This window comes from Rutilus rutilus, assembly GCF_951802725.1.
Source record: "Rutilus rutilus genome assembly, chromosome: 9".
NCBI classification, from domain to species: domain Eukaryota; kingdom Metazoa; phylum Chordata; class Actinopteri; order Cypriniformes; family Leuciscidae; genus Rutilus; species Rutilus rutilus.
The window spans coordinates 29,736,483-29,757,091 of NC_140223.1; the positions used below are offsets into that span (position 1 = coordinate 29,736,483).

Below are 20,609 nucleotides of genomic sequence, written 5' to 3' on the forward strand. Positions count from 1 at the left end.
CGGTGCAAGACGTGTGGTTTAAAGTGCTAAATATATTGGCAACAAGACACTTAGCATGAATGACAACAGAGAGTAGTTATTATGCTAAAACCTGTATCTTTAAAATCTTTTGGTCAGCTTTTCCAATTGAAGGATATTTCTTGATAAATTTGTTTAAAATATATTTTTTATTCTTTTACATTTTTTAAAGGCCTTATTTTATTTGAGTTTTATTTATGTTAGCTCTTTATTTTATATAGGCTCATTTATATAATATTAACTTGTTTTTATAATGTAAATGTGGGCTTATTCAAAGTTCCAGATATTAGTGATGAAAGCATTTTTATGTCATGTAGGCTTATTTACATAATAATAACACATTATTGTAATGCATCTCTTTTTAAACATGGCCTTATATAATTGTGGTACTATACACTTTTTTTTGGCCAGGTATAAAATGTAACAGTTTGTATTTTGAAAACAATATGTACCAGGTCTCTGCTCCATCTCTTTATCCATCAATAGTTCATTTGCCTGAAAAATGTTGAATACCCCCGTTTTAAGACCTTACAGGGTTACTGATGTCATATTTTCTGTCACCATTAGGCAAAGCTACATAGGTAAACATTTCCCCCAGAGAATCAAACCCATGACCTTGATGTTGCTAGCCCCATTCTGTAACAGTTGAGCTTCACTTCACTCAAAGAATAGCAGTTTCAATTGAATGGCTCCCCTCCACCGAACCGTTCCAAGCAGGAATCGTGCAAGTATTCAAGCCAAACATTAAATACATTTAAAGGCAAGTTAATTTGAGAGTGAGACAGGCCGGCACAAATCCGAAACAATGAGTCTGAAGGAAGCTGTGCAGATGCAGGGCCACCTAATCAAATTGCTTTCATTAAGTCTGTTGAAATGACAGAAGCTTTTACTTCACTTCTATTGGATTACCAGGAATGCAGCGCTCTTATGACAATCTGCATTATCGAAACGATGTCTCTCCTCCTCCTTTACTCTCCTTTGCCTCATCCTCTCTCTCTCTCTCTCTCTCTCTCTCTCTCGTGAGCTCCATCTCTCTCCCTCGCTTTGCAGATGGGATGAGCCTGGGAGGAAGGCAGAGTGCTTTGCCAGTTGTGTGTGAGAGAGGGCAGGAATTCCAACCGTGCGCAAACTATTCCGAGAGCACGGGGAATAACACATCGCAAATGCGTTTTCAAGCTATGCTTTGAAGACACCTGCTGATAGAGGTAAGCTAGGCGAGAGGAACTTCATCTATGTCTGTGCATGTGGGTTAGGTTGTTTGTCACATGGCGTGTTGATGGAAGTCAGTCACAGTGCTCTCACATTAGTCTTACATTACTGTTGAGTGCACTTTAGAGTGTATATTATGTGTTATTCAATATCATTATACAGTACGTAATCTGGGAGTTTTCTGCTTTGGTACATATCAACTTTCACTGTTGGACTTTATGCAAATCCATTGTCAGTCTCTGTAGGGTGAATTCAGGTTGAATGGGACACAACCTAAATTCCTATGAAGACAAAGCATCTTGACAGATCTGGTGTGTTAAAGAATCAACTGTTTTTCTTGATTTTCAGAGTTTTGGCCAGATTCTTCCCACCTCTGTGGTTATACTAAGACATTTGCTAGTTGCTTTTTTCTTTTTTCTTTCTTTATAAAACTCTCGCATAGGGCCAATAATTGCAAAGGTTCCAGAATCAGTATATACTTTTATACTTTATTTGTCCCTTTTAAGGGAAATTTGTTTTGGGCAAAAACAAGATACCCACACCAATAACAATCACAGTCACACAGTCGTGTCCTTTTCGCTAGAGTTTAACAGCCAAAGGAACACAATCATTTTTACAGTAGTTGTATCTAAACCTTGGGGTACAAAAACGTCGACCAGATTGAATTTTGGATTGAGCCCACGAGAAGGGTCCAGAGTAATTTTCCTTGCCTGTTTAAAAGTACTTTTGTTGAATATAGATTGTAAACCCCCAGACCAACCATCTTCATTGCCGTACGCACCAAACGGTTCAGATGAGATTTAAGGGTAAATGTCAGATTACCAAACCAGGCTGCTACACAGTGAGATACAGGCATGATAAAACAGCAACATGACCCTCTGAGCAACTCCAAAAAGTCTGAGCCTCTGTAAAATATAAAAAAAGTTGCACCTTTCAACACAGATGCACCTCCCATGAAAGTTAATTATCAATAAGTAAACCTAAGTATGTGTATGAAGCAACCTGTCTAATGGGCTCATTGTTGATCATGAGGTGGTTTTCTACAATAATTTCCTCTGTATAATTTTGAATGTCCTTATCCTTATACAGAAGACCAAGAATGGCAGTATCATATGAAAATTTGACAACAGTTATTCAAAGGATGGTGACTCCTAAACGTATTGGCGTACAGTGTAAATAAGAGTAAATAAGAGTGGACCTACACTCAGAAAGAGTCTGCTTGACTATAACTTGTTGAGCCCTACCAGTAAGAAATGCATGGAGCCATTTGATGCCATTCAATTCAATTCAATTCAATTGAGCCATTTGATGCCATATGGATTGACAGCAAAACTATTTAGTTTGGAGAGCATAAGGTGTGGTGGCGCGGTATTAAAAGCAGAGCTCAGATCAAGAAAAATATGCATGGTTACAGAACAGTTTGTTGCTTGGATACACGTAAGCCTCGTCGATTTAGCTTCTTTTGGAACTATTTTCATTGGTGGAGGGAGAAAAAAAAGGTTGCTGATACTCACTCTCACTGATACTTGCTTAACATGGCTTGTCTGGCTTCTGATCTGGCTTCAATATAGTTATGACACAAAACATCTGGTCACCATATGCAGTGATTCATATGTGTATAGTGTATTTTTTGCATGGTCATTTTCTTATGTCAGAGACTCTTCCAGTGGAAGGAGACCTCTTGATTACAGTTTTTTCTGAATGCTTAAGCGCTAATCGTGATTCTTGTAGCACAATTTCTAAAACTATTAATACATATAGCAAAACCACTCACTGAGTTTGCAAAACTAAAAGCACAAACACTGCTTTGCACTCAGTTTGCAATTTTGTAACACACACTTTGCAAAACTGTAGGCACAATTCACTGCACAGCACTCTTTTTGCAGAACTTTAAACACAACTAACTGCTTACACTCAATTACCAAATTTCCAACACACTCCTAGCAAAATTATACACATGTATGGCTATCATTAACACTATTTTGCCAACTGTCTGGCACACTTTCACATGTGAAAACTGTTTTAGATAATTAGTTCACTTTGCAATCAGCCTAAGCACTATAAATAAGCCACAGGTAAGCTGTCTGTGTGGAGTACAATGGAAGGAGCAGTAAGAGTGAGAAGAGTGAGAATCAGAGGAGGCCGAGGAGGCCGAGGGAGAGGACGTGGAGGTGAAGAAGTTGGAGGAAGAGGACGTGGAGGTGAAGAAGTTGGAGGAAGAGGACGTGGAGTTGAAGAACCGAGAGGGTTAGAGGAAGTTAGAAGAAGAGGACAAGGAGGAGCAAGAAGAGGACGAGGAGGCCGAGGGAGAGGACGTGGAGGTGAAGAAGTTGGAGGAAGAGGACGTGGAGTTGAAGAAGCGAGAGGGTTAGAGGAAGTTAGAGGAAGAGGACAAGGAGGAGCAAGAAGAGGACGAGGAGGGGGAAGAGGAAGGGTAAGAAGAGTAAGAAATAGAATAACTGATGACATCAGAGCTACAATAGTGGACCATGTCATCAACCATGGGATGACCCTGAGGGAAGCTGGCCAACGGGTTCAGCCTAATTTGAGCCGCTACACTGTGGCAAGCATCATTAGGACATTTCGAAATGAGAATCGGTAAGTACTTTGTAGCACTGCCATACTCTAATGAGAAACACAACAGTACCATACATGCAAAAATACTGAAATTGTTACTTTACAGAATTGCTAGACGTCCAGATGTTGGGGGCAGAGGAAGAATGTTCACTCCAGAGCAAGAGACCCATATAGTGAACATGGTGATTGCCAATAATGCAATAAGACTGCGCGAAATACAGCAGCGCATAATTGATAATGACACCATCTTTCAAAATATACACAGTGTAAGCATTTCTGCACTAAGTCGTGTACTTGCGCGCCACAGAATAAGAATGAAGCAAATTTACAGAGTTCCTTTCGAGAGAAACACAGAACGTGTAAAGCAACTGCGATATGACTATGTGCAGGTAAGCTATAGTGTCAATGGTTCTGAATTTGGAAGTGCATACTGTAGTGCTGTGCATGGGCCTGATGTGTTGCATTTGTTTTGTCTTGTCCAGAGAGTGATGGAACTAGAAGCAGATGCCATGGGACATGAGCTACTTTTTGTAGATGAGGCCGGTTTTAACCTCAGTAAAACCAGGAGACGTGGCAGGAACATTTTTGGACACCGTGCCATCATCAATGTCCCAGGACAACGTGGTGGTAACATAACCATTTGTGCAGCTATAAGCCAAAATGGTGTTGTTCACCATCATGCAACCATAGGCCCATACAACACTGCACACATTATTGCATTCCTGGACACCTTACATGACATGCTCACTGTTCAGAGACCAGAGCATACCCGATATGTCATCATATGGGACAATGTTAGTTTCCATGCGGGCTGCTTTGGTCCGCAACTGGTTTACAGACCACCCATCCTTCATGGCACTCAACCTCCCTCCATACTCTCCATTCTTCATTCTCCTTCTCTGCCTGGCGCTGGAAAGTGTACGACCGTCATCCTCATCAACAGGTAGCCCTTTTACAGGCAATGGAGGAGGCATGTGGAGATATTGACCAGGCATCATGTCAGGCCTGGATACGGCATTCAAGGAGATATTTTCCCCGGTGCCTTGGACTGGAGGATATCGCATGCGATGTGGACAAAATTTTGTGGCCGGTCCCAGAAAGACAACATGATGTAGGCTGATTGTCTTTTTTTTTCTTTTTTTTTGTGAAATTACTATTTTGTGTTCTGACTTTGTCTTGGTTTTGATGAGTGTGAATAAACACCAATACTTGAAGTTTGGATCCTTGTATGTTTACATGACACTATGACAAAAGTATGACCTCAAATTGACATCTGTACACAGAGAAAGCAAAAGCCAGATGTGTTCTGTATTCATACCATCAGTGTGTAGTTGGCACATTGTGTGCTTAGTAGATGATGGCTTGTGTTTACTGTTTGATACGAAAACACCATTTTTACGAAGGTGTGAAGAGTTAATCTAGCTGTGTTCGCTTTTGCAAGAGAACTACAATGTTTTGATAATTGGGTGAAAGGTTTTCTTATTTGTGTGTAGAGTTTTGCAAAAATAGCCAATAGTTACAAAAAATGTGCTTAAGCAATCAGAAAAAACTGTAATTTGCTTAAAGTAACATTTGAAATCATTTTAATTCTGTAACAGGTTTTAATGGCCATTTTTTTTGGCTCATTTATATAATATTGGCTTGTTTTTAAAATATATCTATTTTTAATGTGGGCTATTTAAGATATTAGTGATTAATGCATTTTATTGTATTATGTGTATTTATATATATATATTAACCTATTTTTTAAATGTATCTTTTTCATCACAAATATCCCAGATATTAATGATAAATGCGTTTTATTTTATTATATGATTATTTATATAATATTAGCTTATTTCTCTTTTTAAATGTGGACATATTTAACATCCCAGATATTAGCGATTAATACATTTTATTATTTAGGTTTATTTATATAATATTATCGTATTTTTTATGCATCTCTTTTTAAATGTGGGCTTTTTTCAATATCCCATATATTAGTAATGAATGCAGTTTGCATAAATGCATTTTGGTTTTGTTCTGTTTTGATTTGTAGTTTTATTTATACAATATTAGCTTATTTTTAATAAATCCCTTTTTAAATGTGGGCTTATTCAACATCCCATATATTAGTGATGAATGCATTTTATTTTATTTTTATTTTAATCTTTTGTTTGTTTGTTTTGTAAGTTTATTTATGACATTTGCTCATTTTTACATGTATCTCTTTTTAAATGTGGGCTCATTTAACGTCCCAGTGATGAATGCATACTGATACCTTTTATAGTTTACTGCCTTTAAGACAACTTTTTAGATGCTTTTAATGCCTGACTCACCAATGCAAGACAACAACAACAACAACAACAAAAAAAAGGTTGGGATCAGTAATATTCTTTCTTTCTGTCTTTTTAAAAATAAATTAATTAATAGGCTATTTTTATTCAGCAAGGATATGCTAAATTGATCAAAAGTGACAGTAAAGACTTAATTAAATACTGTTCTTTTTAACTTTTTAATTCATCAATGAATCCTGAAAAAAGTATCACGGATAAAAAATAAATAAATAAATAAATTTAAAAAAAGTTTCTAACATTGATAATAAATCAGCATATTAGAATGATTTCTGAAAAATCATGTGACACTGTTGAAAATCCAGCTTTGCATCACAGAATTTTTTTTTTTTTTTAAGTATATTGAAATAGAAAAACATTATTTTAAATTGTAATAATATTTTTCTGTATTTTTGATCAAATAAATGCAAGCTTGATGCGCATAAGAAACTTATTTAAAAAAAAAAAAACATAAACATAGTAATGTGTCCAAATTTTTGACCAGTGATAGGCTACAGTACTTAATTATACTATTGCTGCATAATTAACAAAAATGTTAAAGTCCTTTCACATCACCATTTCGCGTGTTGTTGTCCGCCTACACTTCACATAATAGGCTTGTAGGTGGCGCCTGATGAGCTTTATTTAACCATATATGATAGTTTGATCAAGGTTAACGGTGTATCAATATGCATAGACTAAATAAAAAGTGACTTTAATACTACCATCAATGCGACTTTTGGTGCTGGTTTTGTGCAGTGCTTTGTAGTCATTAGCATCCATTGTTTAAACGACGCAGATTCAGATCGCTTCATAAATGTAAATTCGTCTTTCCATCTAATTTTCAAACGATTTATGAATGACTGGAAAATTACTGCTCCACTTCACATTGTCCACTGAAATTTGAACTTGTTGTGCCAGATAACGATTGGTCGGTGTATTATATGACAAACAGGCTTCAATGAATTATGTAATATTTTGAAATACTGTATCATGTGATATGTGGATTTTTTATTGAATCGACACACATTTTATTATAAAAAAAAAAAAAAAGGTTCAAAAAAATTGTCCTTCCTGCCGTCGAGCCATATACTCATTGAAATAACTATATTTTGGCTCGAGAGCATCGGTTCCCGAGCAGACTGTGGAATATCTACGTTGACACAAGTGCATTTTCATTTTAAAACGCATAAGTTTTGCTACGGTTACGCCTGCCGTCCACACACACTACAAGACACACGCAACTTGACGCAAGTGGCGCAACCAATAGCAACGCGTTGTGGCAACGACACCGACCTCAGTTTGAAATAAACGTGAATTTAGGCAAGGCAAGTTTATTTATATAGCACATTTCATACACAATGGCAATTCAAAGTGCTTTACATAGAAGAAATTAAAATAATTAAAAAAAATTAAAACAGTTTAAAAAAAAAAAAAATAAAAAAAAAAAAATAAAATAAAATAAAATACAGTACAGTACAGTACAAACAGTCGGACGAACAGTGGCACAGTGCTCATTCAGTAAATGCATAGCTAAACAGATGTGTTTTGAGTCTGGATTTGAATGTGATTACTGTAGGAGCACATCTGATCTCCTCTGGAAGCTGGTTCCAGCTGCGGCTGGCATAATAGCTAAAAGCAGACTCACCATGCTTAGAGTGAACCCTTGGTATTTCTAGCTGATATGATCCTAATGATCTGAGTGATCTGTTGGGCTTATATTCAGTGAGCATATCTGCAATGTATTGAGGTCCTAGGCCATTGAATGTTTTATATACCAGTAATATTACTTTAAAATCAATCCTAAATCTAACTGGGAGCCAGTGTAAAGACCTGAGGACTGGTGTGATATGTTCTAACTCTAATTTAGGCTACTTTAGTTTTGTACACATTGTCATGTTAATTATAATCAAATGCATTTTGTTTTATTGACCACAATATAATCATTGATATTTGTTTGAGAAGGGCTCTTTTGATTAATTTTGAAAAAGGGCAGGGGCTCGAGCACCCAAAGCCGATCACAGCATGTCAAGCTTACAGCAGAGGAGAATTTAATTGGTTTGTGTCAACATCACCATTGAAGATCTCCTCTCTGCTGAGCGAGGCGCCTAACGGTTTTGTGATTTGGCAGAGGCCTGCCACGCTCAGGGGAGTTTGCTGAAATGTTTGCCGAAATCCACGGTGGCACACTTGCCCTCCAAGACCTCGACTGTGTTTTTTTCCTTTTTTTTTTTCTTTCTTTCTGTCTTGGCACTCCGAGGCTCCCACATAATTACATTCTGACAGGCCGATGGACAGCACGTCTTCTGCGTCCACACCTCCACAGCGTGAACCGATCCAACAGCATTCAGAACCACGGACAGCTCCTTAAACATATCCTGACGTGACAAGATAAAAGCCATGTAATTGTGGATGCCTGTAAGGATGTCGTTATGCAGAGCAGCCCATCCGATGGCTAATCTCAAACAGGTTGTTGTGTTTGAGAGCCGTGGCGCATGTTGATCTAGCAGACAGAAGGAGGAGGAGGAGGGGGAGAGGATGACAGGAATCCAGGCGCCTGGCTGTAGCCGTCCCACTCTTCACCAATCTGTCTCTCCTGGGCCTGTGTCCAGCACTGCCCCCGGACCTCTGAGCAAGAGTCATTGACCACTGCCATCCACTCTGAACTCCAGCCCAACGTGGAAGTAGATATTGATCAGGGGAATTAGTCTTCTCTGTGGCGCCTACTTTTGTCAGTGTAGATGCAGGTTTGAAACTGAATGGTTCTTGTGATGTCGACTATACTAGGGCAGAGTTTTCACTGAAAAGTTCTTCAAATTCTTCAAAATCAAGTTGTTTGTGTAGCACTTTTCACAATACCCGTTTCAAAGTTTGTTATATCTTAATATCTTATAGTTATTTAGCAGATAATATTGTTTACATTTTAAAACAATAGCCTACATGTAACCTGGCAGTTGAGATATGTTAAATAGCATATTGCTCTATGCAAGTATACTGTCAGGGTTTTGACCAGACAGTCTTGTCAGTCTTTAGCCTGGTTAAAACCAGACCATTCTCAGTAGTAACTGAGTTATGGTCTGGCAAAGCTTCTTTAATAGCTCATTTCCAAAGGGGCGTCACCAACGGACATCACTCAAATGCCTCTGGGCGCAATTGGATAGACCTAAAACCAATCAGCGAGATCGTCATCGTGTAAAGCCATATGCTGTGTCCCAATTCGCCTAAGTTACACTACGCCATAAAAGTATGTACTCTTTTTGTGAAGAAAATGTATTTACTTTTGAATGTGTAGCAAAAAGTAGGCAAGCTTTGGGACATACTACTTTGTCATCTTTATCGGACAGATCTGTCGCGTGCATCCTGTCACCCTGTCAATCATCTTGTCACAGTTAAAATCCTCTATTAAATCTAATTTAATTTCCTACCGTTTCGGAGAGAAATGTAGTAGCACGTTCATCTGCCAGTGGGTCTTTCATGGAGTCCTCATGTGTTTGCAATTTGAATATAATAATGCATTTAAAAATTGGTGCACTTCACCAACGGACATCGCTCAAATGCCTCTGGGCGCAATTGGATAGACCTAAAACCAATCAGAGCGATCGTCATCGTGTAAAGCCCGCCCCAACGTTTCTGATTGGTGCCGCGATTTCGACGGATTAGAAATGGGCTTGAATGGGCTCTTTGCCAGACTGCTTGCAGAACAAATCTAAATTTGCCGGAAGTTGTCTGGGTTTTCCCAGGCTAGTCAGTCTTGTCTCCGTTCAATGTTTCTTTGTGTGTCTTGTGTCTGAGCACATGGCTTTGTCTTTGTTTGTGTTGTCCCGCCTCCTTGTTTCCCTTTACCACGCCCCCTTGTTTAGTCCTTGTTTCACTAATTATGCTCACCTGATCCTCATGTGCTCTGGTCCCTTTATATTGTGCTCCTTTCCCTCATGTCTCTGCTGGTTTGTTGCATGTAGTGGATGAGATTCTTGCATGTCTACTGAGCTTTTAGACAGTGTTTCCTGCCAGTTCTAGTTTTTGCACCTTATTCTTTTGAGTTTGCTTTAGGTTTCTATTTTGATTTGGCCTTTCTCTGTTTGTAGCTTCAGTTATTTATTTCTAGTATTTATAAATGTTTTATTATTTTCTATTTTCAGTTAAATTAGCTTATTGCTCTTCTGTAATCGCTTTTTCTTGTTGTGTTTGTTCCTGTCCTCCATCCTGGCTGCTGCTTATAAGACCAGGTAGTGTGACTGATACAGCTTTGGTTGCAGCTCAAAGTTTTCAGCCTCTGGTTCCTCAAGCTACTGCCTGATCTCCAGACATTATCTGGTGCTTCTCCATCTTCTCAATTCTCCAGCATATCCTTGCCCGGGTCGGATCTCGTCTGTCTTGCCTTTCCCCTGTTGACTGCCCTGTCCTACTATTTGGATCATCCTCACTCTTAACCATCCCTATTGTGCCTTGTATTGTCAAAAATTCTATCGCTTGGTCATTCTGCATCTTGGTTGTCTTTCTCCATAAGACTGCTGTGACAACCTGACACTGTCAGGCTGACACACATCCATCTAGCTGGATGGTAGGCTAAGGCTAATGTGGGTTTTTTTTTGTGTGTGAAAAATCAGGCATGTTGAGACTTGCTATCTAGTATGTACTCGAGTATACTGTATGTGTGGAAGTCAAAATGAGTCAAACTTTATAAATATTTACTTTTTTTTTTAGCATTTAAGATAGATATGAATGGATATACTTGTAATATAGGCATATTTGTTATTAATTTTATTAACTGGAGTTATTAATTTATTGTGGCCATACTGAGAATTATGAAAGTGTGTGGGTTTTTTTTTATATATTTTTTAAATTGTGTAGTCATGACAAGCTAATTAATTACTATTTGGTGATCTGTGTTAGAAATGTGATGGTCTGTATTTTTCATGCAGTTACTGGAAGAGATAAAAAAAGCACATCATTAATCAGTGCTGGTTTTTTTATACTGAATACGCGATTCTGATTGCCTGCAGGGAGTGAAATAAAACAGGTAGTTCCAAGTCAGTTCTATCACCGTTCTGTATTAATGCGCTGCTTTAATAGCGCACGCGCACACGTAGGCCTACATCACTGCACACACAGTTCGGAGACAACAGAAACTTCTTGTCAACGCTGCCCCGCGACTTTTATTAAGAGATTAAGTTCACTACTGAATCGCTACATTATATTACTCAGCAAGGGGGTTGTAACATTGCCTTTTTTAAATAATTAAACTCACAACTTCAGCGGGGGACACACGTCATAAAGTAGAAAGACGCTGCACTGTGCACAGACACAGGTAATTCTCTCTCTCTCTCTCTCTCTCTACAGCTCAACAGCAACAGCAGCTCCCATGAGGCAAACTGCTTCATATAAAATGCAGAAACTTTTATTAAACTACTAAAAGACATACTGTATTTAGACAGTCTTTTTAGACATATTTTTACAAGTACCATTATTATTATTATTTATAATATCAATGGTGTTACGATATGTTTAATGTGCATTCTGTCAATGGCGGCTACGTTCTAACTGTAAAAATAGTCTCTTTCATTTCTTCATTCTCAGTAATGCTCAGTCTTGACTTGTGTATATATGCAAATGCCTGTGCTTTTAATTCCAGCCAAGGAGCTATTGATGGAGAAATAAATTAAATAGTTGTGATGCGAAATGGAGGCTTATTGATTTTATTTACCCTCTGCTACAAGGCAAGCATGTCGAGAAGTGTAAGGGTGAGTGATGGCAAAGTGAACCAAGTCAGGCATGATACATCACTGGTCTGACTGAGCCAGACTGAGTATCTGTGAAAGAGAGAATATCTGAACAGAGAAATCAATAAAATCCATAAATGGATTTGTGTTGCATTACAGTATGCTATTGCTTCTTTCATTTGCATTGCATTAATTGCAATCATTTGAGCATGTTAGGGACTTTAAGAATTGTGTCACTGCCACAGCCGACAATGAGGAATGTCTCATACATAACGTGTGTGGTAACCTCCATTTCATATAGCCTACTGAGTAATAATTGTGAGCTGCAACTTCTGCCAGTTTTTCACTTAAACCGCACTCCATGTCAGCTGGGCATGTTTTAGTTATTGGCATCATAAAGACATGATACTTCATTAAGTGTAATGGTAACTTCATAAATTTAGGCCTGAATGCGCCTCTACAAACATATCGTTAAAATTTGATGAATTGTTGGTTCATAAAAGCTTTGTGTTTAATGAGTGGGACATTCCAGACCGCGAGTTATATTTCATAGCAGTCGTCTTACTCTCAGTGAATTAAAAAAGAAAGCTTGGCTACGTCTTGCATGGCGGGAATGTCGCCTCTGATAAATTGCGCGCGGCTTTCTTTCAGAATTAGTCCTTGGATATTGAAGTAATCACATACTGGACTTGTCTTACTAAATAAATGTTTTGTAATATCAGAACATGTCTTGACTTTCAGATATCCTTTGAGATATTAAGAAAAATGGGAATTTATCTTGTAACGAGTCTCGGTACATTCATAAACTTGTGTTTTTTTTACATGTTTAACCACTGACACAATGTTCCCACAACACACAAAAAGAACTGTACTCTGTTTTATTTAGTACTTGAAATATGAACTTTATGAATGTCAGGGCAGGGCAGTGCTGAGGGTACCAGTTTTGGGGAAAGTAACTTTTAAAAGTAATGCATTACAATATTGCGTTACTCCCTAAAAAGTAACTAATTGCATTACTTAGTTACTTTTGTGTTACTTTTTCTCATCTGGACTGGGCTTGCTTGTTTATTTTTTAACAACAATAACAACAAAAAAGTTATATTTTTGACAAATGTAAAGGCCCTTTCACACTTAAAGTGAAATAAATCATTTTTAGGCTGAAGGAAATGCAAACTCACACCTGTACAGTAGAGAGTGCAGCTCAAACAAACCTTTCAGAAAAAAAACAAATAAAAACAACACACATGTGTACCTAAAGTAACTTTTGCTTATTCGTATGGTTGAATTTGATCATCAAAGGCTTGGTAAGGCTATAATCAGCAAAGACATAGGTTAATCAAGTGAGATTAAAATACATAGTGTATTTATGTTATTTAACATATTTAATTACTGGAAGTTTGCATAATATTGTAAATTTGCATTCCACAGTTTTTTATTAATTTAGATGAATACTGAAATCTGTTTTAGTGCGAGTGAGTAAATGAGTAAATGTATGTTCACATTTAGTCTAGATCTACAATAATCATCATGTTCACACACAGCACACACACTTACAACACGCTTACGATTTCTTTCAACAAGAGGACAGGAGAGCTGTCAGTCAATACATGAGAAAACAAAGTAACAGATGTTTTGTTGTAAATTTTAAAGTAATGTGTTACTTTACTAGTTAAGTAATCTGATTACATTACTCTTTAGTTACTTGTAATGCATTGACCTTAACACTGCTACTGACAGTAGAATACTGTTTATTTATTTTGTATTTTTATCAATTAATTTATTGAATAAAAGACTGAATTAATTATTTTCAAATTACCGTACACTTGACAAAAATCTTTCAATCTTTTCTATCTGGCAGTAACCAATGGTGTCATGGCCGCCAACCCAGACCGAGCGAGGTGTGCTGGTGTCCTAGCTGGACCTCCACTCCTCCTCATTACCTGTGTCCTGTGGATCCTGTGCACAGACTCAGTGGATGCTCAAGGGCAAGGTAAGAATGAATATTTCTTCATCATTCACAGATGCTTGTTCCTCGAATGTTACAAGCACAAATGCCAATGTGAATGCGGCAAAAGTATGCCACTGCTTTTGTGAAAGTTGGGCCAGGTTGACTAAAATGACTGGTGTTGTGTAGGTGTCTTTAAGGATGATTTTATTCAGTATTCTTAAGCTGAAGGTTGAAGGTCATGTAAAATACTTCTGTTGTGTGTGAATAGATTTAAAAAAAAGCAAAACCTAGATTTTTGCTACCTTAGCTATAAAAGAAAATGTGAATTAGACATGCACAAAACCTTCTTTTTTTTTTTTCACACCAGATTTCTTTTTATATTGTTATCAGATTTTGGTTGTATGTCATACTGTATGTCAATTTGTTTCTTATGATACAGCAGCAGGAACAAACTTTTTACCATACTTTTGAATGTCCTAGCAATCATTTATGGTGAACTAAAACATACTTGAATGTCATTTCTATTGAAACTTGTATTTAAATATATTTTAATATTAGGAAAATATTAGTATTTTACTAATATATTTGTAATATTAGGACAATATTAGTTTGTATTATTAAAATATATTATCTTTAAATGCAATATCAGATTGTAATCACGTATTTTACATGTGCTTTAGAATGTTAGCCAACACATCGAACTGTGTGCTTTAAAACATGACAAAAGATTATTAAAACATGATTTAAAGCACTTTAAAGTAAAACTTTTAATGTGATATTATTATAAAGTGCACTTTTTAAAAGTTAGTCAACACATCCCAATAAGTGTACTTTTAAAGCATGACAAAATAAGTCAATTATTTCAAATGCACTTTAAAGTAAAACTTTTAATTTGACATTAAAGTGTGTTAAAAAAACATAGCCATGAAAGTGTACTCTATTTAAGTACACTAACGTGGCCTTTTATTTCAGTTTTTTTGTATTCATTTAAGATTTGAAGTACATAAGTGCACATTCAATACATTTAAACGCATTAAATATTCTTTTAATACCATTTTAATACCTTAGAGCAGTAATATGTACCCTAAAACTATTATGGGTAAATAGTAGCTCAAACAGTAGAGCGTTGGCGCTTGCAACGCTAAGGTCATGGGTTCGATTCCAAGGAAAAGCAAGAACTGATAAGAATGTGTAACTTGAAATGCAATGTGTCGCTTTGGATAAAAGCGTCTGCCAAATGTAAATAGGGTACAAAGATGTCCCTTTAAGGTCATCCCTTATAGGGGAAACAGACAGAATAGCAGTTTCTTTCAGATTTTTTCTGCTCCGTTTGGCCTAAAACACTGTGTTTCTAGTCATCCAGTTTGAAATGCTGACTAGAAACAGAGGTTTTTCAGATTTTACGTCGTGACATCTCTCCATATTTACGATTCTTTGTGGCTTTTATCCACTGCCTACAACGCACTGGACCCTTCACTGGAAACCGAAAGTAACTCACTCCCGCTAAACATTTACTCTTTGAATTCTTGCACCCGGGAACAATACAAGTCAACTAAACCATTATGACAAAAAGTTTGCTAAGAAGTATTTCCATCTACAACAAGGCAGTATTTGACTCTGGTCAAGCGTATCCATAGCAAACTGATGGGAATGACCTTGGACGACAACATGCCCAATGCATTATGGGTGTTGAAGTTTTCCTACCTATTTAGCAAAAGGGAAACCAACAGCCTTTTTTCAATGTTTTCTCTAGCCAGGAACCAGTGATTTCAACAATTATTTTGCCTTTCTACTGTATTGGCAGCCGAGTTTTATTGAAAGCCCATTTTGCCAGTGGTGAAGTTGTATTACTTTTACTTCTCATGTCATTGAATGAAATACTATAGACTATAGAACAACTCTATAAAACTCTTTATAAAACAATACTGGATTTAAAGGGATACTCCACTTTTTTTGGAAATAGGCTCATTTTACAACTCCCCCAGAGTTAAACAGTTGAGTTTTACCATTTTCGAATCCATTCAGCCGATCTCCGGGTCTGGCGGTACCACTTTTAGCATAGCTTAGCATAGATCATTGAATCGGACAAGACCATTAGCATCTCTCTCAAAAAAATTACCAAAGAGTTTATATATTTTTCCTATTTAAAACTTGACTCTTCTGTAGTTACAACGTGTACTAAGACCGACGGAAAATGTAAAGTTGCGATTTTCTAGGCTGATATGGCTAGGAACTATACTCTCATTCCTGCGTAATAATCAAGAAACTTTGCTGCCGTACCATGGGTGCAGCAGGCGTAATGATATGACGCAGCGCCTGAAAATAGTCCCCAGCTCGGTAACTTCCAACGTGACCGGGACTAAGTTTGTCTAACCTATTAGACCTATTTTCAGGCGCTGCGTCATATCATTACGCCTGCTTCACTCATGGTACGGCAGCAAAGTTTCTTGATTATTACGCAGGAATGAGAGTATAGTTCCTAGCCATATCAGCCTAGAAAATCGCAACTTTACATTTTCCGTCGGTCTTAGTACACGATGTAACTACAGAAGAGTCAAGTTTTAAATAGGAAAAATATCAAAACTCTTTGGTCATTTTTTTGAGAGAGATGCTAATGGTCCTGTCCGATTCAATGATCTATGCTAAGCTATGCTAAAAGTGGTACTGTCAGACCCGGAGTTCGGCTGAATGGATTCGAAAACGGTAAAACTCAACTGTTTAACTCTGGGGGAGTTGTAAAATGAGCCTATTTCCAAAAAAAGTGGAGTATCCCTTTAACATCAAAATTTAACATCTCATGTTAAAATATAAGTTTTTAATGTAACCTTCTAAATTTACCTTTAAATACTTTGGCCTGTCAAGAATAATTTATGCAGTTTTATATTATTTATTTAAAAGAATAAAAGAGCAGTTTCATGTCTATATCCTTTTATTGTTCAACTGGTTGAAGTTGATATGGGATTTAGAAAGTAATTAGTAATAAGTAATGCAATACTTTTTAGAGAGAGTAACATAGTAATCTAATCGCACGGTTGAAAATGTAATTAGTAGCTAGAAATTAATGACTTTTTTAGAGTAACTTACCCCACATTAGGAGCAAGTTATTCTTTACTCTTCAGCAGTGCGTCGCTTTTCCTTGTTAGCACATCAGATAGCCTGTATTAGCAAATACTCAGGGTCATTTGTAGCTGATCATCAGCAATGGGATGTCTGCCATCCCAGAAGATTTTAACTCTGTTGTTTGACGCCACACAAGCTGCGTGTTAGCGATTTTTCAAAGTGAAACTCCTTAAATGACTGGCTGACATCTTGCAGCGCCGTTACTTCGAACCTGCTCCATGCCAAAACTCATTTCTCATTCTCTCAAGTAGTTTGCACACTTTGGGTTTGGGTCCAGTTTTAATTGGCGTCTCCCAGTGAGACAAGGCCGTGTTGCCCTCTACTGTCAGTTCCTCTGCAGACTTCCACCTCTCCAGCAGCCAGGCTTATTTATAGCGAAGCCGGGAACCGCCACACACACACACACACACACACGCGCGCACACACACACACACACACACACACACACACACACACACACACACACACACAGACCCGTTCGCTCATGCAGCTCAGGGCTGGAAACAATTTGAGAAGTTCTCCTTTTCCCTTCATTGCCAAGTACTGTGGATGCGCGAACCGTCTCCATCTACAAGGTTAATGCCGGGCCTGTTTTTTTGTAGCTTGGATGGTTTAACATTCAGCTCTCATACGAGCAGGGACTGATTAATGGAACTCAACTGTGGCATATGCCAAAGTAAAATATGCAGGAGGGCGATAGAGACAGGCTTGAATGAATGAGTGAGTGAGAGCGAAAAGAAGAACAAGTCGAACATAACGCATAACAAATCCACTGGGATGTGGTGAAGCTTCACTGGGCAGAATTATTTGACAAAGCCGACATCGGGTTGCGCTGGTAGTTTGTGATGCGTGGCTGAGGGTTTATTTTTAGTGTGAGGCGACTCGTAGAAGAACTCATCTGCCATGTAATCATTTTTCTTTTCTGCTTCTCCCATGAGCTCGAATATCTTGCCTGTGCAACTTTGATATCATTGAACGGAGATGTTCAATTCAATGGCTTGGGAAATTCATAATTATTCAAAAGCAAAACATTTTTCCTTGAATTTTGTTATGCATGCTCTTCAGCTGTGACAGCTGTTGATTTTTTTTCCACCCCATTTTCATATTTATCGTTTTGAAAATGTTTACAATTATATAGTAATCCACAATATAGTAATTCGGTCTTTAAAGCTGCCTTGTAATGATTTTGAATTTTGAAAAGAGCTATAAAACAACTTTGCCACTTTTCAAATTACTTTTATGTTTAGACTTTCTTCCTTTTTATACCTGTAAAATATGAAAAGAAATAATAGCCATACATTTTTTAACAACCATCTAAATAAAGAGTGAAATAAACATAGAATTGAAATATTTTATGTGTAAAAATAATGTACACTACCATTAAAACCTTTAACTGTAACATTAGTCATTAATATTGGTCACTATTAGTCATACATTTTCACTGTTAATGTAGTATAGTGGTGAATGTATAATGTCATTGTTATTATGAATTTTTGTCTTGTTTGTTTGTATTGTTGATGTATATTTCTATTTATGTGTATTGTTGTCATAGTGAATGAATGTTGTATGATTGTTGGTTATTTTTTTTTGTTATTTTTTATGTTACTGGGACTGCAGATGAAAAATAGTATCTTTTTACTAATTCTGGCATATTTACATGGTGTATTTTTATACAACAATGTACATGAATATGCATGGTCCCTATTAAATAAACTAATAAAAAAAAAAAAATAATAAAAAAAAAATTGTGAGATGTTTATACTTTTATTCAGCAAGGACACATTAAATTGATCTAAAGTGACAGTACAGACTTTTAAAATGTTTTAAAATGTTTCGCTTGCTAATAAATGTTGTTATTTTAACCTCAATTCATCATAGAATCCTGAAAAAAAAAAAAAAATCACGGTTTCTACAAAAAATGTTAAGAAGCACAATTATTTTCAATAATAACAAGTATTTTTTCTTGAGCATCAAATCATCATATTAAAATGATTTCTGAAGGATCATGTGACACTGAAGACTGGAGTAATGATGCTGACAATGTGCCCTTGCCATTACATGAATAAATTGCATTTTACAATATATGAAAACAGAAAACAGTTATTTTAAATTGTAATAATATTTCACAATTGTACAGTTTTTTTTTTTATCATAACTTGGTGAGCATTAGAAACTTCTTTCAATACTTTTGAACGGTAGTGTATGGTCTCCTGTAGACTAAGGGCCCTATCTTGCACCCAGCGCAATTGACTTTGTACACCGACGCATGTATCATTCTTATTTTGCACCCGCGCACAGCGGACTTTTCCCTCCACAGACGCACGTCGGTGAGTTAGGAAATGAACTTGCGCTGCCGGGGGCGGTTCAGCGAAAAGAGGAGGCGTGTTCCGGCGCAAACGTTCCCTGGTGCTATTTTGCAGGTTTAGAAAACAATTCCGGTTGCAGTTGCGCATGTTATTCATATGCTATTTTAAGGGCGCATGCTTGACCATAATCAATGTAGCGTGTGCACAACGCGCATACACTTTGCTTCTTTCATCTACACACAGACGCAGCAGTTTTCATTTTTGCAAATCATACATTATTACAAGGAAAAATATTAACACACGAGGGAAATCATTGTTGTGTCCATGAAGATGTGGAAAAATAGGCATAAATCTAGCTTACACATTTACCCAAATTATTATACACCTGTTTAACCGAAGCTAATTTGGGTGGGTTTCTCCCATCTCCAATGTCACTTCTCTGTTTTTTACGGCCGTGACGAGAACGTTGCTCTCCTCAGCTGTGATGCACTCCTGGCGTGCGCCTGGCAAATCCGCCGTTATAATAGCAATCCGCCATGGAAAAAGCGCACCTGCTCTTAAAGGGAATGTGAGATGACGCTCTGATTGGTTTATTTCACGTTACGCCCAAACCACACCTATGAATAATGAAGCTACTTCAGACCAACCCATTTTAGATTTGCGTCGGGCGCAAGAGTCATTTATCCCGCCGGTATAATAGCAACAGCGCCCGAGACCCGCCCACAAAGTTACTTGCGTTTCGCGCTTGATACTTGCGTTTCAGATCGTTAAAATAGGGCCCAATGTGAGAAAAGTGTTTTAAGGGAGTTTCATTTCTAAAAGTCTACAGGCCAGAAGTTCTAATTTAAACACCACAAAAAACACAGACTGATGACTGTCAGTACAGTTCAGGGTTACGAGGGACAAGCAGTGCTTTGCTTTAGTGCCACTGAAGTTTACCTTTCCAAAAGAAACTCAATTATAGGTGGAGGGAGAGTAAATCACATTTTTGGCTTTTTGGAAATGACTTCCTAAATCGAATTATTGCTCCATTATCCCAGAAAACAATGTTTCCAGCTTTGTTGATACCCTTTGAGGACGTCGGCAATCAGTTTGAGGCAAATCTCCTATTTGTAGTTGCTGGGGAGTTTTATGTTGGGATGTTCAGCTATGAGCGGATTCCTTTCTCCGCAGCAGCCGCAGGATAACTGCATTACAGGACATCCATCTTCGTTACCTGGGCTCTCTGGCTCCACTGTGGCTCTGTGTCAGGTTGCAGCTCTTTACCGGAGGAGAGAATGTAACGCCCCTCATGTTTGATCTTGGGTCAGTGGAGATGTTTTCCGCTTTTGATCGTCAGCGTGGATAACGTGCTGAGGGTTTTGAGCGTGTGTATTCCTATACTGTAGATGACGGTTGG

At 37.5% G+C, this 20,609-nt stretch overlaps 1 protein-coding gene and 1 long non-coding RNA gene across 12 annotated transcripts in view; both read left to right on the forward strand.

Annotated features, from left to right (window-relative positions):
• The first annotated feature begins 1,125 nt into the window (after window positions 1-1,125).
• The window catches only part of robo2 (roundabout, axon guidance receptor, homolog 2), a 453,442-nt gene continuing 433,958 nt past the window's right edge, over window positions 1,126-20,609 (forward strand). For all 11 annotated transcript variants that reach the window (XM_084418220.1, XM_084418222.1, XM_084418224.1 and 8 more), the window contains exons 1-2: window positions 1,126-1,223; window positions 13,695-13,826. In XM_084418220.1, the coding sequence (XP_084274346.1) occupies window positions 13,709-13,826 (118 nt within the window). In that variant the 5' untranslated portion in view covers window positions 1,126-1,223; window positions 13,695-13,708. The remainder of the gene's footprint in view (window positions 1,224-13,694; window positions 13,827-20,609) is intronic.
• LOC311297245 lies at window positions 3,177-4,372 on the forward strand. Its single transcript, XR_014628784.1, has 3 exons — window positions 3,177-3,398; window positions 3,549-4,193; window positions 4,287-4,372. It is a non-coding gene; the product is annotated as an uncharacterized lncRNA (long non-coding RNA).